Source organism: Pelodiscus sinensis, chromosome 23 (genome assembly GCF_049634645.1).
Source record: "Pelodiscus sinensis isolate JC-2024 chromosome 23, ASM4963464v1, whole genome shotgun sequence".
In the NCBI taxonomy this organism is placed as follows: domain Eukaryota; kingdom Metazoa; phylum Chordata; order Testudines; family Trionychidae; genus Pelodiscus; species Pelodiscus sinensis.
The window spans coordinates 16,722,896-16,735,059 of NC_134733.1; the positions used below are offsets into that span (position 1 = coordinate 16,722,896).

General features: G+C 50.7%; 1 protein-coding gene across 3 annotated transcripts in view; it reads right to left on the reverse strand.

Annotated features, from left to right (window-relative positions):
- Positions 1-410: 410 nt before the first annotated feature.
- The window catches only part of DVL1 (dishevelled segment polarity protein 1), a 224,459-nt gene continuing 212,705 nt past the window's right edge, over positions 411-12,164 (reverse strand). For all 3 annotated transcript variants that reach the window (XM_075906879.1, XM_075906880.1, XM_075906882.1), the window contains one exon: positions 411-6,071. In XM_075906879.1, coding sequence (XP_075762994.1) covers positions 5,653-6,071 — 419 coding nt within the window. In that variant the 3' untranslated portion in view covers positions 411-5,652. The remainder of the gene's footprint in view (positions 6,072-12,164) is intronic.

Below are 12,164 nucleotides of genomic sequence, written 5' to 3' on the forward strand. Positions count from 1 at the left end.
GTTAACCATTTAAACTGTTACACTGTTACATCCCTAACCTCCAGACCACATGTCCCTACCATCTGGACTGAACACTTACCTCCCTCAAGGGCTGGGGGGGAGAAGCTGAGAGACACAGTGTATGCTTTGAGAGCCCAGGCTGGCAAGAGCTGTAAAAGTGCAAAGCCTCCTTGTCAATAGAGGGAAGACACTGGATGCAGTTGTCACATAAAATTAAAAGCTTTTTTTTGTGTTTAAAATAGCATTTACACATAAGCAGCTATATATTAACTATACAGACACTTGGGTTTTAATACAATATCTACAAAAAAGAATTCAATTAGGCAATAGACATTTACCAGGAACAGTGCAGTCCATGCTAGTAAAAGGTTACTCTCGGAGTAGAACCAATTCTAGGATAGGTGATAGTCTGGGTTTTCATTATTTAAAATCATTTAACGCCCCCCCCCCCCACTGTACATAAATTCTTTACATGTATTTCTAATCACTGATTAGAATTCATTTTTTTAAAAGTCAATCTTATTACAATCCAGTTAAATGCAAAACAAAAAACAATTACATCGTCTCATCAGCTGTCAGCCTTTAGGTGGGACTGTCAATTTGACCAAAAAACAACAGAAACATCAGAAGTCAGCGCCTGTGCATTGTTTGCCATCCAATACACCTTTAGATAAAGTGGCTAGGGACTATTACCTCTGAAAAGCAAATGTGTTAACAGGAGATCTAAGACAACAGCCCTGCCTTGAAGACACTCAAACCATTCACCAAAATCTTACTCCTTGGAGAGCCGGGTTAATACATTAGGTGGGTGCATTACCCTGCCATTCCGGTAGGAGACATCACCCCAAAACCATAACCACATACATTACCTCTAATCCACAAAACACACCTGCTTGTCCTTATTAGTCGCTGAATAAATAATAGTAGTGCAAGTCCAGCTGCAGAGCACAGGCAGGTTACGTTCGTTCTTCCCTCACTCTTTCTCCTAGAATTCAAATACTATTTAAGGCTCCTGTTATAATGTCGGCTTGTTATTTGTCACCTTCAGCATCACCCTTCAAGTGCATATTCATGGCAAGCTCATTACTTTTGCATGGCAGCAGGAGGAGGACAGGTCAAGATATATTCTACCGCCAGACCTCTGCCAGCTTCTCGACCTTAAGAGGAGCAAACTAACCTGGGCTCTGCTGAGAAACTACAGGTTCTTGAAGGGTCGGATCTTGAAGTGGAATTTACAACTGCCTCCCTGATATCAAGAACACGTCTCTCAGGGGAAAGCAGGTCATCAGGCAGGCGATGCCTGCAAAATGAGGCCCAGATGTACCCATATTGCAAATGTGAACTCGGGCATATTGAAAGGCATCAGCAGGATTTTGGAGATCGCCCTCCATTCACTTGCAAAGAAGTGACCGATGTTCCTCACGTGCTTCCCCATTCACCCAACAGGGCATCTGCACAGACTTCTGTGGTGTTACTCTGTGTTCTACCAGGTAAAGGGAGAAAGGAATCGGGGCCTATGTATTATAGCGTGACCACGATGTATTGCACTGTTAACAGAATGTGCACTTAGATTCTCTGAGGGCGCTTCAGAGAGCAGGAAATGCTAAATGCTGTTCACTGTTTCATAACCTGCCTTCAAACACAGAGCAGGCTCTGTTTTGCCTGAACTGGGTGCCTGATCTCAGCTGAAGCCAGTTTGGACAGAACCAGGTTAATTTCCAACCCACAGTGAAAGCCAGACTTGGCAGCCTGCTTCCTTCAGCAGATGAGCTCCTTCACACACCTACAGCACGGACAGGGTCAGTCTGACCCCAGCGCCCCCATGCACACGGAAATACGTAACACAATCATTGCAACACAGCAGCAAAGGGCAACACGACACAGAGCAGTTTTTCTGCCAATAGCACTTACCACAACAACAACAAAAAGAAAAAAAAATACAGCAAGTGTTTAACTGCAACTGCTGAAAAGACGTACAAGGGAATAAAATACTTCAGGCACCCAACCTGAAACCACGCCCCTTTCTGTGTGCTCCACCAGATTAATACCACAGGTTGAACCTCTCTAGTCAGGCACCCTCGGGACCTGACCAGTGCCAAACCAGAGAATTTGCCGAACCATGGGAGGTCAATATTGTCTAGCAGTGTTACCAACATTTCAAAGGCTTACCGGGCTCTTAGAAGCTTTAGAGGGGTAGCCGAGTTAGCCTGTAACTGAAAAAACTTAAAAAACAACTAATAGTCTTGCTGCACCTTAAAGACTAACAAAACATGTAGATGATGACATGAGCTTTCGTGGGCACAACCCACTTCTTCAGATGATGGACTCTTTGAAGACTGTTAGGGGTAAATTAGAGCTAAATAGCAGCACAGAACACTGAGAGCCAGGGCTGGTGGCTGTAAACAAACTTTATGGGACCGCGGGAAACTTGGACACACCCATAATAAGTAGACATCCAGGTAACTAAAATCATGTCGGACTAGAGAGATTCAACCTGTATAGTCTTTCCCCCTGATCCCGTAACTTTTGCTTTAAGAGAAAATGTGATTCAAAAAAAGAAATACGTAAGTGAGGAGAAATGTAACAAGCTGGTTTAAAAGCAGAACCATCAGAGATTGTCAGTCAAGTCATAAACTTTTTTTTAAACAGTGCCTCCTTGAGATGCAGCAAAAGGAAGGGATATTTAGTCTGATTTCTTGATTGCTGTCCAGTTTGATTTTTAAAAATGGAATTAGCATGTGATTAGTGTCTGTGCCAGGCCTAGATACAAAATGATTAAGACTGCAGCTGAACATCTAAAAGGATCATGTCATTGTCTATTGGTCACTGGCAACTTTGCCCATTAGCCAGTATAGGCTCAGATTCCAGACGAGTAACAATGGGAGTGATGCTTCCAGAAACACCACTGGGTGATGGCTATAAATGGGTGATTTAGGCAAAAGGGAACGGGCATTGAGGGGCTTAAATGAGGAACTGGAAGGTGTCAGTCTTGAGTGTAAATCTATTGCAAACTAAACCCTGTTCTACACTAGCTAGTTATTTTGAAATAACCCCCCATTGGATACGTCTACACTGCAACACTATTTTGAAATAACTAGTGCTATTCCGAAACAACTTGGTCCGTGTCTACACAGCAGGCAGTTATTTCAAATAGCGTCAAGCTGGAGGATTTCTTACCCCGACTCCTGTAACCCTCATTGTACAAGGAGTAAAGGAAGTCGGAGGAAGAGTGCTCTGTTTAGAAATACGTGCTGGGTAGACACTCCCAATTTCAAAATAAGCTACGCAACTGACGTAGCTCAATTTACATCGCTTATTTTGAGTTAAGCCCTGCAGTAGATGCACCATTGGTGGAATTTATAAGAGGAGCGTGCACACCACCAACCCCGTTATTTCATACTCTGCACTCCTGATTTTCTCAGGGAATAACGGTAATTCTGAAACAGTTAATTCAAAATAGCAGTAGCGTGGACACTCCAGTGTCGCTATTTCGAAATAGCGACTCCCCAGAGTCATTGAACTAATTACTCCACAGTGCTTCCTGGGGCTCTAAGCTGAGGTAGCACATCCACATTAATGGAGCCTCCATGGAGACTTCCCCATAGTGGGGACACGCTATTTCAATTTTATTTTGGGAGTTATTAAATCGAGTTAAGTTATTGCAAAAGAGTTTCCTTGCGTCGATAGGCCCTAGCTACACATGTGGACCTGCCACTGTGCACTAAGCGCTGTCTAGCATGAACTGAATGGCTGTTTCAAACAGCTGTAAGCCACTGCACCCTAGGGAACCCGCAGTGGTGCAACAGCAGAATCCACATGCACAGTTGGCATGTGACGTGCTGCAGCTTGATACCCCTTTGCTGGACACAAACGGTTCATTTAGACGCGCCCTAAGGCCCACTGGCTGCTCTGCACCTGAGTCGCTTTTGAAAAGGGGCCCTATGATCCAAAGCCATTTGGTGACTTTTGCCAGTTTCACCATTCGCCTTTTTCTAATTCCGCTAAGGAAAGTGAAAGAAAAAGCCGTGGCAGCCGCCTGTGGCCACAGCCTACGATAACAGACTGCCGAAAAGTCAGCGCTGCTGCAGGACTACAAGGATCACAGCAGCTATCCACCTGGTCTTCTGCATGTCTGCTAGGCACGGAAGTCATCAATGCAAGAGACCTAGCAGGAGGTGTGGTCCATCATACCGGGGGAAAAAATTATATACTCTGAAGTGTGATTTAAGTCCCTATCCTCAGATCCATCAGGAAGGGCTGGCTAATGAAAGTGGATTTTAACTGAAGGGCTGAAATCCTTTCCACCTTTACTAGCCCCTAGCCCTGTCTGCCGTTAGAACAGGGCTGGGCAAGAGCCTGTCAGCCGGCCTGATCCAACTCGCTCAGCTCTTATCTGGTCTGCGTAGCAGCTCCTGGCCCCGCCCCCACACATTGCCTGGGAGCCGGGGATGTGCGGGCCCTTTCAACTGCTTCTATTCCAAGGGCTCATGCCTTCCCTGGGGCTGCTAAGGCGCGAGCCCTGTAAATAATAGGAGTTGAAAGGGCTCGCAGCTCTCGCCCCCCGCTAACGTGTTGCTTGGGAGCCACAGGGGGAGGTGCAAGCCCTTTCAATTCCTGCTATTTAAGGGCTCCGCCCCTTCCTCCTGAGGCCCCACCCCTTCCGCCCAAGGGCCCCTCCCCTTTCAAAAATGATTGCCCACCCCTGCTTTAGAACATGTCCATTTGGTGACTCTGCTGCTGCAAAAGGCCAGCCCCAGGAGCCCGACTCACTGCAGAGGTGAAGCTGGGAGGTGCACGGCTAGGAAGACCTTACTCAGCAACCAAGAGGAGAAGGAGTCGCCACAGTTACCAGCAAAGCCACTGACGTGGGAAGGAAATAGGATGGAATATCCCCACCTTCATGGGGAAAAGCAGCATTTGTGCCTTGCATAACCAGATAGCAGCAACGTCCCAATGCTGCAAGAACAACCTTTACAACAGCAATTAAGGTGCATGTTATGACCACACAAAAATGAACATCAGGGGGGCCACACCTGCCATAGGATGATGCCAAAATGAAAGACAATTCTATTCTTCCCTCAGCAGAGGAAGGTGCGGCTCTAGATCCATTCAGATTTGTGCCTACTGCTGGAAATTTCGCTCTGTGCCCGCCCCTTTTGCTTATTTCCCACACACTTCCAGGCGTCATGGCCGTCGGTGTTGGTTTTTTGCTATATACTTTACACGTATTCGGGAAATCAACCATAGGAGCCAGTGTTTCTGGTAAGACAGAGGGAGAGAAATAAAAGGTGCTAATAATAAGTCATATGAAATAATTGTCTCAAATCAGCCAAGAAGACACACAAATTGCACTGAAAGTAGGTGCCACAGCTCGTTAGGCTGTGAATACACACCAGTCAATCACATTTAAAAAACAAGGGGAGAAAAAAGAGGAAAGAAAAGATTCCATTGATTTGCTGAAATTTAACTATCCCAGGTGATTTTTGTTTTGATTTTTGCAACACACGACTGAGATTCAGGAAGGTGTTACATGCAATACAGCCAAAGCTTTCTTAAAGTGTTCAGCAATGAACCCCGCCCGCAAATAACCCGAACCCCAGCATCAATGAAAACAAGCCCCTCCCCCCAAACAGAGTCTGAAGGCACTTCCTCTCACATGATGTCAACAAAGAATTCGCAAGGGTTGCCCATCGCCTTCTGGAAGGACTGCCGGCTCCCTGTCAGCTCTGGAGGAATGGAGCTCAGTTCTCTCACAGGCGGTCCACCGGGAGGTCCGCTCGTCCCGTAGACTTTGGAGCCTAGCTTTGGCAGGTTGTAGAGGGGCGGGACCCCCGGAGGCCCGTGCGAATGGGGGCTGTGGTGGCTTCTCTCGCTGTGGGTGGCAGAGACGTGACTCCGGTGGCTGAGCTGGCTGGTGGGCCGTTCGCGGCGCACGACACTGGCCCCGCCCCCGCTGCGGGCGGTGTGGTCGGACTCGCTGCCGCTTCCAGTTGACTTGCGTTCCTTCTCCCTGCCGAGAGCCCTCCGGCTGTTCTCACTGTTGCTCCGGTTAGAGCCGCTGCTCTTGCTTCCTGCGGACGGCAAGCGACAGGAACAGAATGGCCAGGTTAGCCAGTCACGCCTCCTCCCCTCCTCCTTCATCAACCCAACAGCGCCCGACCCACCATGGCAACAGGGACAATGACCAACTCCGGCCCGCATTAAGCACAACAGGCTATGGATGGCGACAGGATTTGGCAGCGAAAGCCGCTAGAACAAAGCTGAGGAAGCTGTGGCATGCAAGGGTATATCTGGAACCCTCCCTCCGGAGCCAGTGCGGTGAAAGCACTGGCTAGCTTAGAACAACCACCTCAGCCCCTCGGCTTCCTGGCCTCCCCTCTGGCCAGACACTGGTCCACAGTGAGGGAAAAGACAGAAAGGGGAGGAAATAGAGGGCTGGGGAGGGTTTTATTTTGAAACACAACACAGGTTCCTTCTCATGGTATAACTGATTCCAAGTGCGGATGCCAGAAATGCCGGCACAGGAATGGGTTATCGCGCCATGAAACCTCTTCTTCAAAACAAATCTCATCTGGTCTTTCCTGCATCAGTCAGCAGATTTAAATTCTGGACCTGATCCAAAACCCACTGAAGTCAAAGGACGTCCTTCTGTTGACTTCAATGGCATTAGGGAAGGGGTGGCCTGCGGGCTGCATCCGGCCCACCAACCCATTTGATCCAGCCTGCGGCTGCCCTGCCCCTAAGGCCAATTGTGACCTGGGGGTGGGGGAGTACGCAAAGTCATTCACAGTTCAAAGTGGCTGGCGGCTCCCTCCCCTCGCCAGGGGTGTGTGGCGCCTAGAGGGAACCACCAGCCAGTTTGAACAGCCAAAATTATTGCCCACCCCCGCAATAGGGCCTGACCCAAATGCAGATTCCAACAAAACCCACTGTTAGTTGTGACCTTGAAAAGCCAGCATGTAGAGTTGTTACACGTCGCGGACTGTGGATTATGCAAATGCCAAGTCTAGAAGATGTTCCCAACAGAGGCGGTAAAAAAATACCTGTCAGGTATCACAGAGTACACGAACTGGAAGGGACCTTGACAGGTCATCGAGTCCAGTCCCTTGCCCTCATGGCAGGACCAAGCATAATCTAGATCATCCCTGATAGGTGTCTGTCTAACCTCCAATGATGGAGATTCCACAGTCTCCCTAGGCAATTTATTCCAGTGTTTAACCAGCCTGACAATTAGGAAGATTTTCCTAATGTCCAACCTCAACCTCCCTTGCTTCAATTTAAGCCCATTGCTTCAGAGGCCAAGGAGAACAATTTTTCTCCTTCCTCCTTGTAACACCCTTTTAGATACTTAAAAACTGCCATCATGTTCCTTCTCAGTCTTCTCTTTTCCAAACTAAACAAGCCCAATTCTTTCAGTCTTCCCTCAGAGCTCATGCTTTCTAGACCTTTAATCATCTTTGTTACTCTTCTCTGGACCCTCTCCAATTTGTCCACATCTTTCTTGAAATGCGGTGTCCAGAACTGGACACGATACTCCAACTGAGGTCTAATCGCTGCAGAGTAGAGTGGAAGAATGACTTCTTCTGTCTTGCTCACAACACACTTGTTAATGCATCCTAGAATCATGCTGGCTTTTTTTGCAACAATGTCACATTGTTGACTCATATTTAGCTTGTGGACCTCTATGACCCCTGGATCCCTTTCTGCAGTACTCCTTCCTAGACAGTTGCTTCCCATTCTGTATGTGTGAAGTAGGTATGAGCAAGTAGCATAGTACAGGAGTGTGAGCTATTGACTTCACTGGGGTTTGAGTCAGGCCCTATGTGAACAGCTGCAGCAGCTGGTTAGGTCTCATAAAGAAGAGCACAGGCTTAGGTAGATATTTCTGCATTAAATCTCACCCTCTCCTTTTTTTTTTCTCTCTAAACCTTAACTTTCCAAGCCATCACTCAACAAGGAATGAACGGTGCCACTTAAACCAAAGCCCTCCATTAGAGGTTCCATGCACATACAAATGCCACAACCTCATTAACAAGCCCGATTTTCAACTGGAACAAGTGTTTGCAGCTCCACTCAAGTCATCACAGCGTTGATGGTGCTTGCCACGGGAAGGGAACCACAGGCACCCCCATTGCTAGTCACAGCCCTCCCTCTGCTGATGAGATTATAATGGAAAATCGAGAAAGGTAAAACCAAAGAGATGGGGGACTGAAAACCAAGCTGCCCTGGCGTGGGTAGAGAGCTCAATGTCTCCCGCAGAACGCAGGAAGGGATGAGGACCACACTAGAACGTGGCATACCCAAGATGCAGTGTGGACTAGGAGTTTTAAACCCAAGACTAGGAGCCTGCAACGAGTGAATTCTACTCCTGCTCCCCACCAACCCCCATTTGCTGTAGGCAAGACATTTATCTGCTCTGGGCTTCAGTTTCCCCATCCATGAATATAGGGGATCGTTTTTACAGCACTCCTTCTAAGGGATGTTGTAAGGATTGGTCAGCGAAGCCCTCTGAAAACAAAGCGCTACATAAATGCGGAGTTTCATAATCAGCCATCTCTGAACGAGCCAATAGAAACATGCATCAGAGCATCACTGGGAATTAACAGGCTGACTCTTCCTGCCCTCCGTCCAGGCAGGATCGAGGCCAGAGGGACACAGACAAGGGAGTTGTTACAGGACACGGACTATAGTTCATCCCCGAGTGAACGGTGCTCTGCCCATCACCACCCAAACAGCAGCACCCACAATACAAATCTTTCTGCAGGGCTCTGGCAACTGCTTTGCAAACTCAAGAAGAAATTCCAGTGCAGCAGGAAGGCTTGTTCCCCGCAGAAGATCCCCACATTGTGGCAACCCTTTGAGCACTAGAGACATCTCCTTTCCCTGCTAGGACAATGGCACCAGTTTCCAAGGCAGAATTACCATGGATGGAGAGCTCGGTCAGAAACCTGGCCCTTGCCGTTCTCCTCCCATGAACCAACACCTAGTTCTACGCTGGGCGGAGATGCTGACTCTGCAGTACAGGTTGAAGCTCTCTAGTCCGGCATCCTCGGGGCCTGACCGGTGCGGAACCAGAGAATTAGTCAAACCACAAGAGGTTAAGATTGTCTAGCAGCATCACCAGCCCTTCTGCTGCTTGCTGGGCTACATTAGAGCTAAATAACAGCACCGAACACAGAGCCAGGCCTGGTGGCTGTAAACAAACTTTATGGGACTGCGGGAAACGTGGCCACACCCATGGTAAGTGGACATCCAGCGAACTGACCACGGATGTTGCCGTACCAGAGTGTGCCGGACTAGAGAGGTTCTACCCGAAGTGTTTTTAGATGAAAGCTGGAGTGTAAGTCAATGGAAAGGTGTCTATGTGAGGTGTGAGTTGAGTTCGTGCCCCTATGGGTGGTGGGTATCATGGGCAAGGCCTTCCCAAACTGCCCTGCTTGGCCCTCCCCCTCCTCCACTAGCGTCCCCCAGACACACTCCCCCAGCCTGCTCTTGTGATGCCAGAGGGTGAGGCAGGCAAGTCAGGGGCTGCACCACCTGTCCTCCTGGCGCTGGGACCACCCTGCCCATCCAGCACTGGGGCTGGCGGCTCGGCTGAGGGGAGGGCCTTGCCTGGTCAGGGGTGTGGGCCCTGTATCATGCCTGCTGACCAGCTCCCCAGGCCGTCCGAGCTGGGGCAGGCTGCATCCGTGCTGCCCGCCAGCTCTCTGGGGCCAGGGGAGGCTGCGGCCGTGGCCGTGCTGACTGCCGGCTCTCCAGAGCTCCAGGCTGGGGGTGCTACCTGGGGCAGGGAGGGCCAGCAGTCACATTGCAAGGGCGGGGAGGGAGGCCAGGAGCAGCCACATTGGAGATGAGGCCTGGGCTCTGGTGGGCAGGGCGGGGGGGGGGGTTGCCTCCCCAAGCCATGGGTCACCCCCATTCACGAGGGCCCCAGAACCTAGGTTCACTGCCCCATCTGCACAGGCAGGATGTTCAGTCTATGCAGGTGAGAGGAGTGGGACTGACAGCTCTGGAGAAGCGAGTCCCCTGTTCACTCAGATCTACGTCCTCCCCAGAACAGTACGATGCAGGCAACAGGAGGGCAAGCTCCCTTCCGACACGGCTCACTGCAAATCCCAACGGACCCTCCCCAGCCGTCCCTGTAAGCTGGGCGTGCGGGCGGCCGCTCGGGAGGGATTATTTCAAATGCCGCTCAGCGGATTAGCAGAGCGCCAGGAGCCAGGTTTTTGTTTCGACTGGAGGGGCCCAATTGTACCTGCCTCAGCATAGGTGCTGGGACTAAGGGTGCTGGGTGGGGAGGGGGGTACGCTGCAGCACCCTTGACTTGAAGTGGTGTCCACTGTACACAGGCTTTACAGTTTGGTTCGCACCCCTCGCCTCCCCACTGTACAAATTGTTCCAGCCCCCCGTGCCACGGTGCACACAGAAAATTTCATTCCGCACATGGGCGGAAAAGCTTAGAGGGACCCGTGACTATCCCCTCTTGAGAGAAGAGCCAACTGCAGCATCAGCTGCACTGAAAACGGCCAGCGAGGGGCCGACCACGTGACTGGCCACTCACTCTCCAGCTCTCAACAGACCCCCTCTCGCTGCCTGGCCACTCCAACCCTGGGATGGCTCCGTTGCCATCTGGGAGCCTCTACCAACCTGCCAGAGCCACCGTCTTTTTTCTGAAGAGCTGCGCTATTGCTGCAACCTCAGGGCTGCCAGGCCTGCGACCGGAGATGGGGGGAGGGAAGGGGAGGGGAGAACTGCCCTGGATCTTAATTAAATCACCACCAGAGCCCCGGGTGGCACTGAGGCTGCCTGGGAGAAGCTAGCCCCAAGCCCCGCCCATGGGTGGTCGGTGTAGCTGAGGCTGGGGTAGGCAGACCCTCAGCCCCACCCCCTCTGCTGAGGCCCCGCCCACACTATGGAGTGGAGCAGTGCGCTGAGTGCACCCGCCCTCCCTGAGGAGGAGACGAGCAGGCGCGCCCAAGCCCCCCTGCTTCCAGGAGCAGCAGGAGGGAGGCTGCCACAGCCCGAACCGGCCCAAGCCTCCCAGCGCGGGTAGCAGCAGGAGGGAGGCAGCGCGGTCCTGAGCCTCCCCACTGCCATGTGCGCTGCTGAGGAGGTTCCTGCTGTTCTGCCTTCCCAGCCGCCCTGGAACCTGCCTGTGCCACACTGGCCATTCCACAGCAACCCCACGGGGCAGCTGGAGGCAGGGAGGGGCCAGCACAGCTCAGTTTTGGCTGGACACAGCCTTGCTTTGCCTTAAAGACCAGACGCCCATGTCCCCGGCCCTCGTACAGAGCTAGCCCCTCCCCGTCGCCTTGCCCAGGGGCCTGGCCAGTCTGTCAGCCACGCTGTCACCCCGCCCTGTCAGCTTTCAGACTGGTGAATGCTCAGCGTGACTTAGATCCAGCGCCCCCAACAGCTGCGGCACGCACAGGAGTACAACAGGACAACAGTGGCAGACATCCCCAGAAGCCGCTTATTGGCCTAATAAAGCAGGATCCAGGAAGACAAGTCCAAAGGCTGACGAGTGGCACCATTTTCAAGCGAGCATGTCGATGGGCGGGATTCGGGTGCCATTCCCCTGTCGCTGTTATACCCACCCACTGTCGCACAGCTAAGCTCTGCGGCCAGACTGCTCCCTCTGCTAACACCACGGTATTACAATCGGGTGCGCTGGGACAGGCAAAGCACCTCTGGGAAATTAAAAATAAAATAAAGGGAGGAAAAACAGCTCAACATTTGGGTCACAGGAGTCTAAATGATCATGCTATGAATCTGGTATTATTATGGAGGCGTTTGAAGCTTACCAATCCCCTAGCGTCAGCCATTCCTTTCTGAATCCTTCAGTCTAATGCTTGCTCAGAACAAAACAAGGGAATAACACAGTTACAAAGCAAGAAACAACACAACAGTGTAGTTTCCAAAAGAAGAACAAGGAAAAAAAGGCGTTGAACCATTCAGAATGAAACCCTCCCATCGCCTTTATCAAAGCTCTCCTAGCTGAGAGCCCAGGGTGCATGGATCAAAACACGGCATCTTTCCTACTTCAGCAGCAAAGAGCTAATAGCCTGATGTTCACCATGACTGGTGAACCCCCTGAGCAAAAATCAGTGTCTTCACATTGGCAGAGCAACCTGATGTGGATATTTTCTAAAGATCTGAACTTT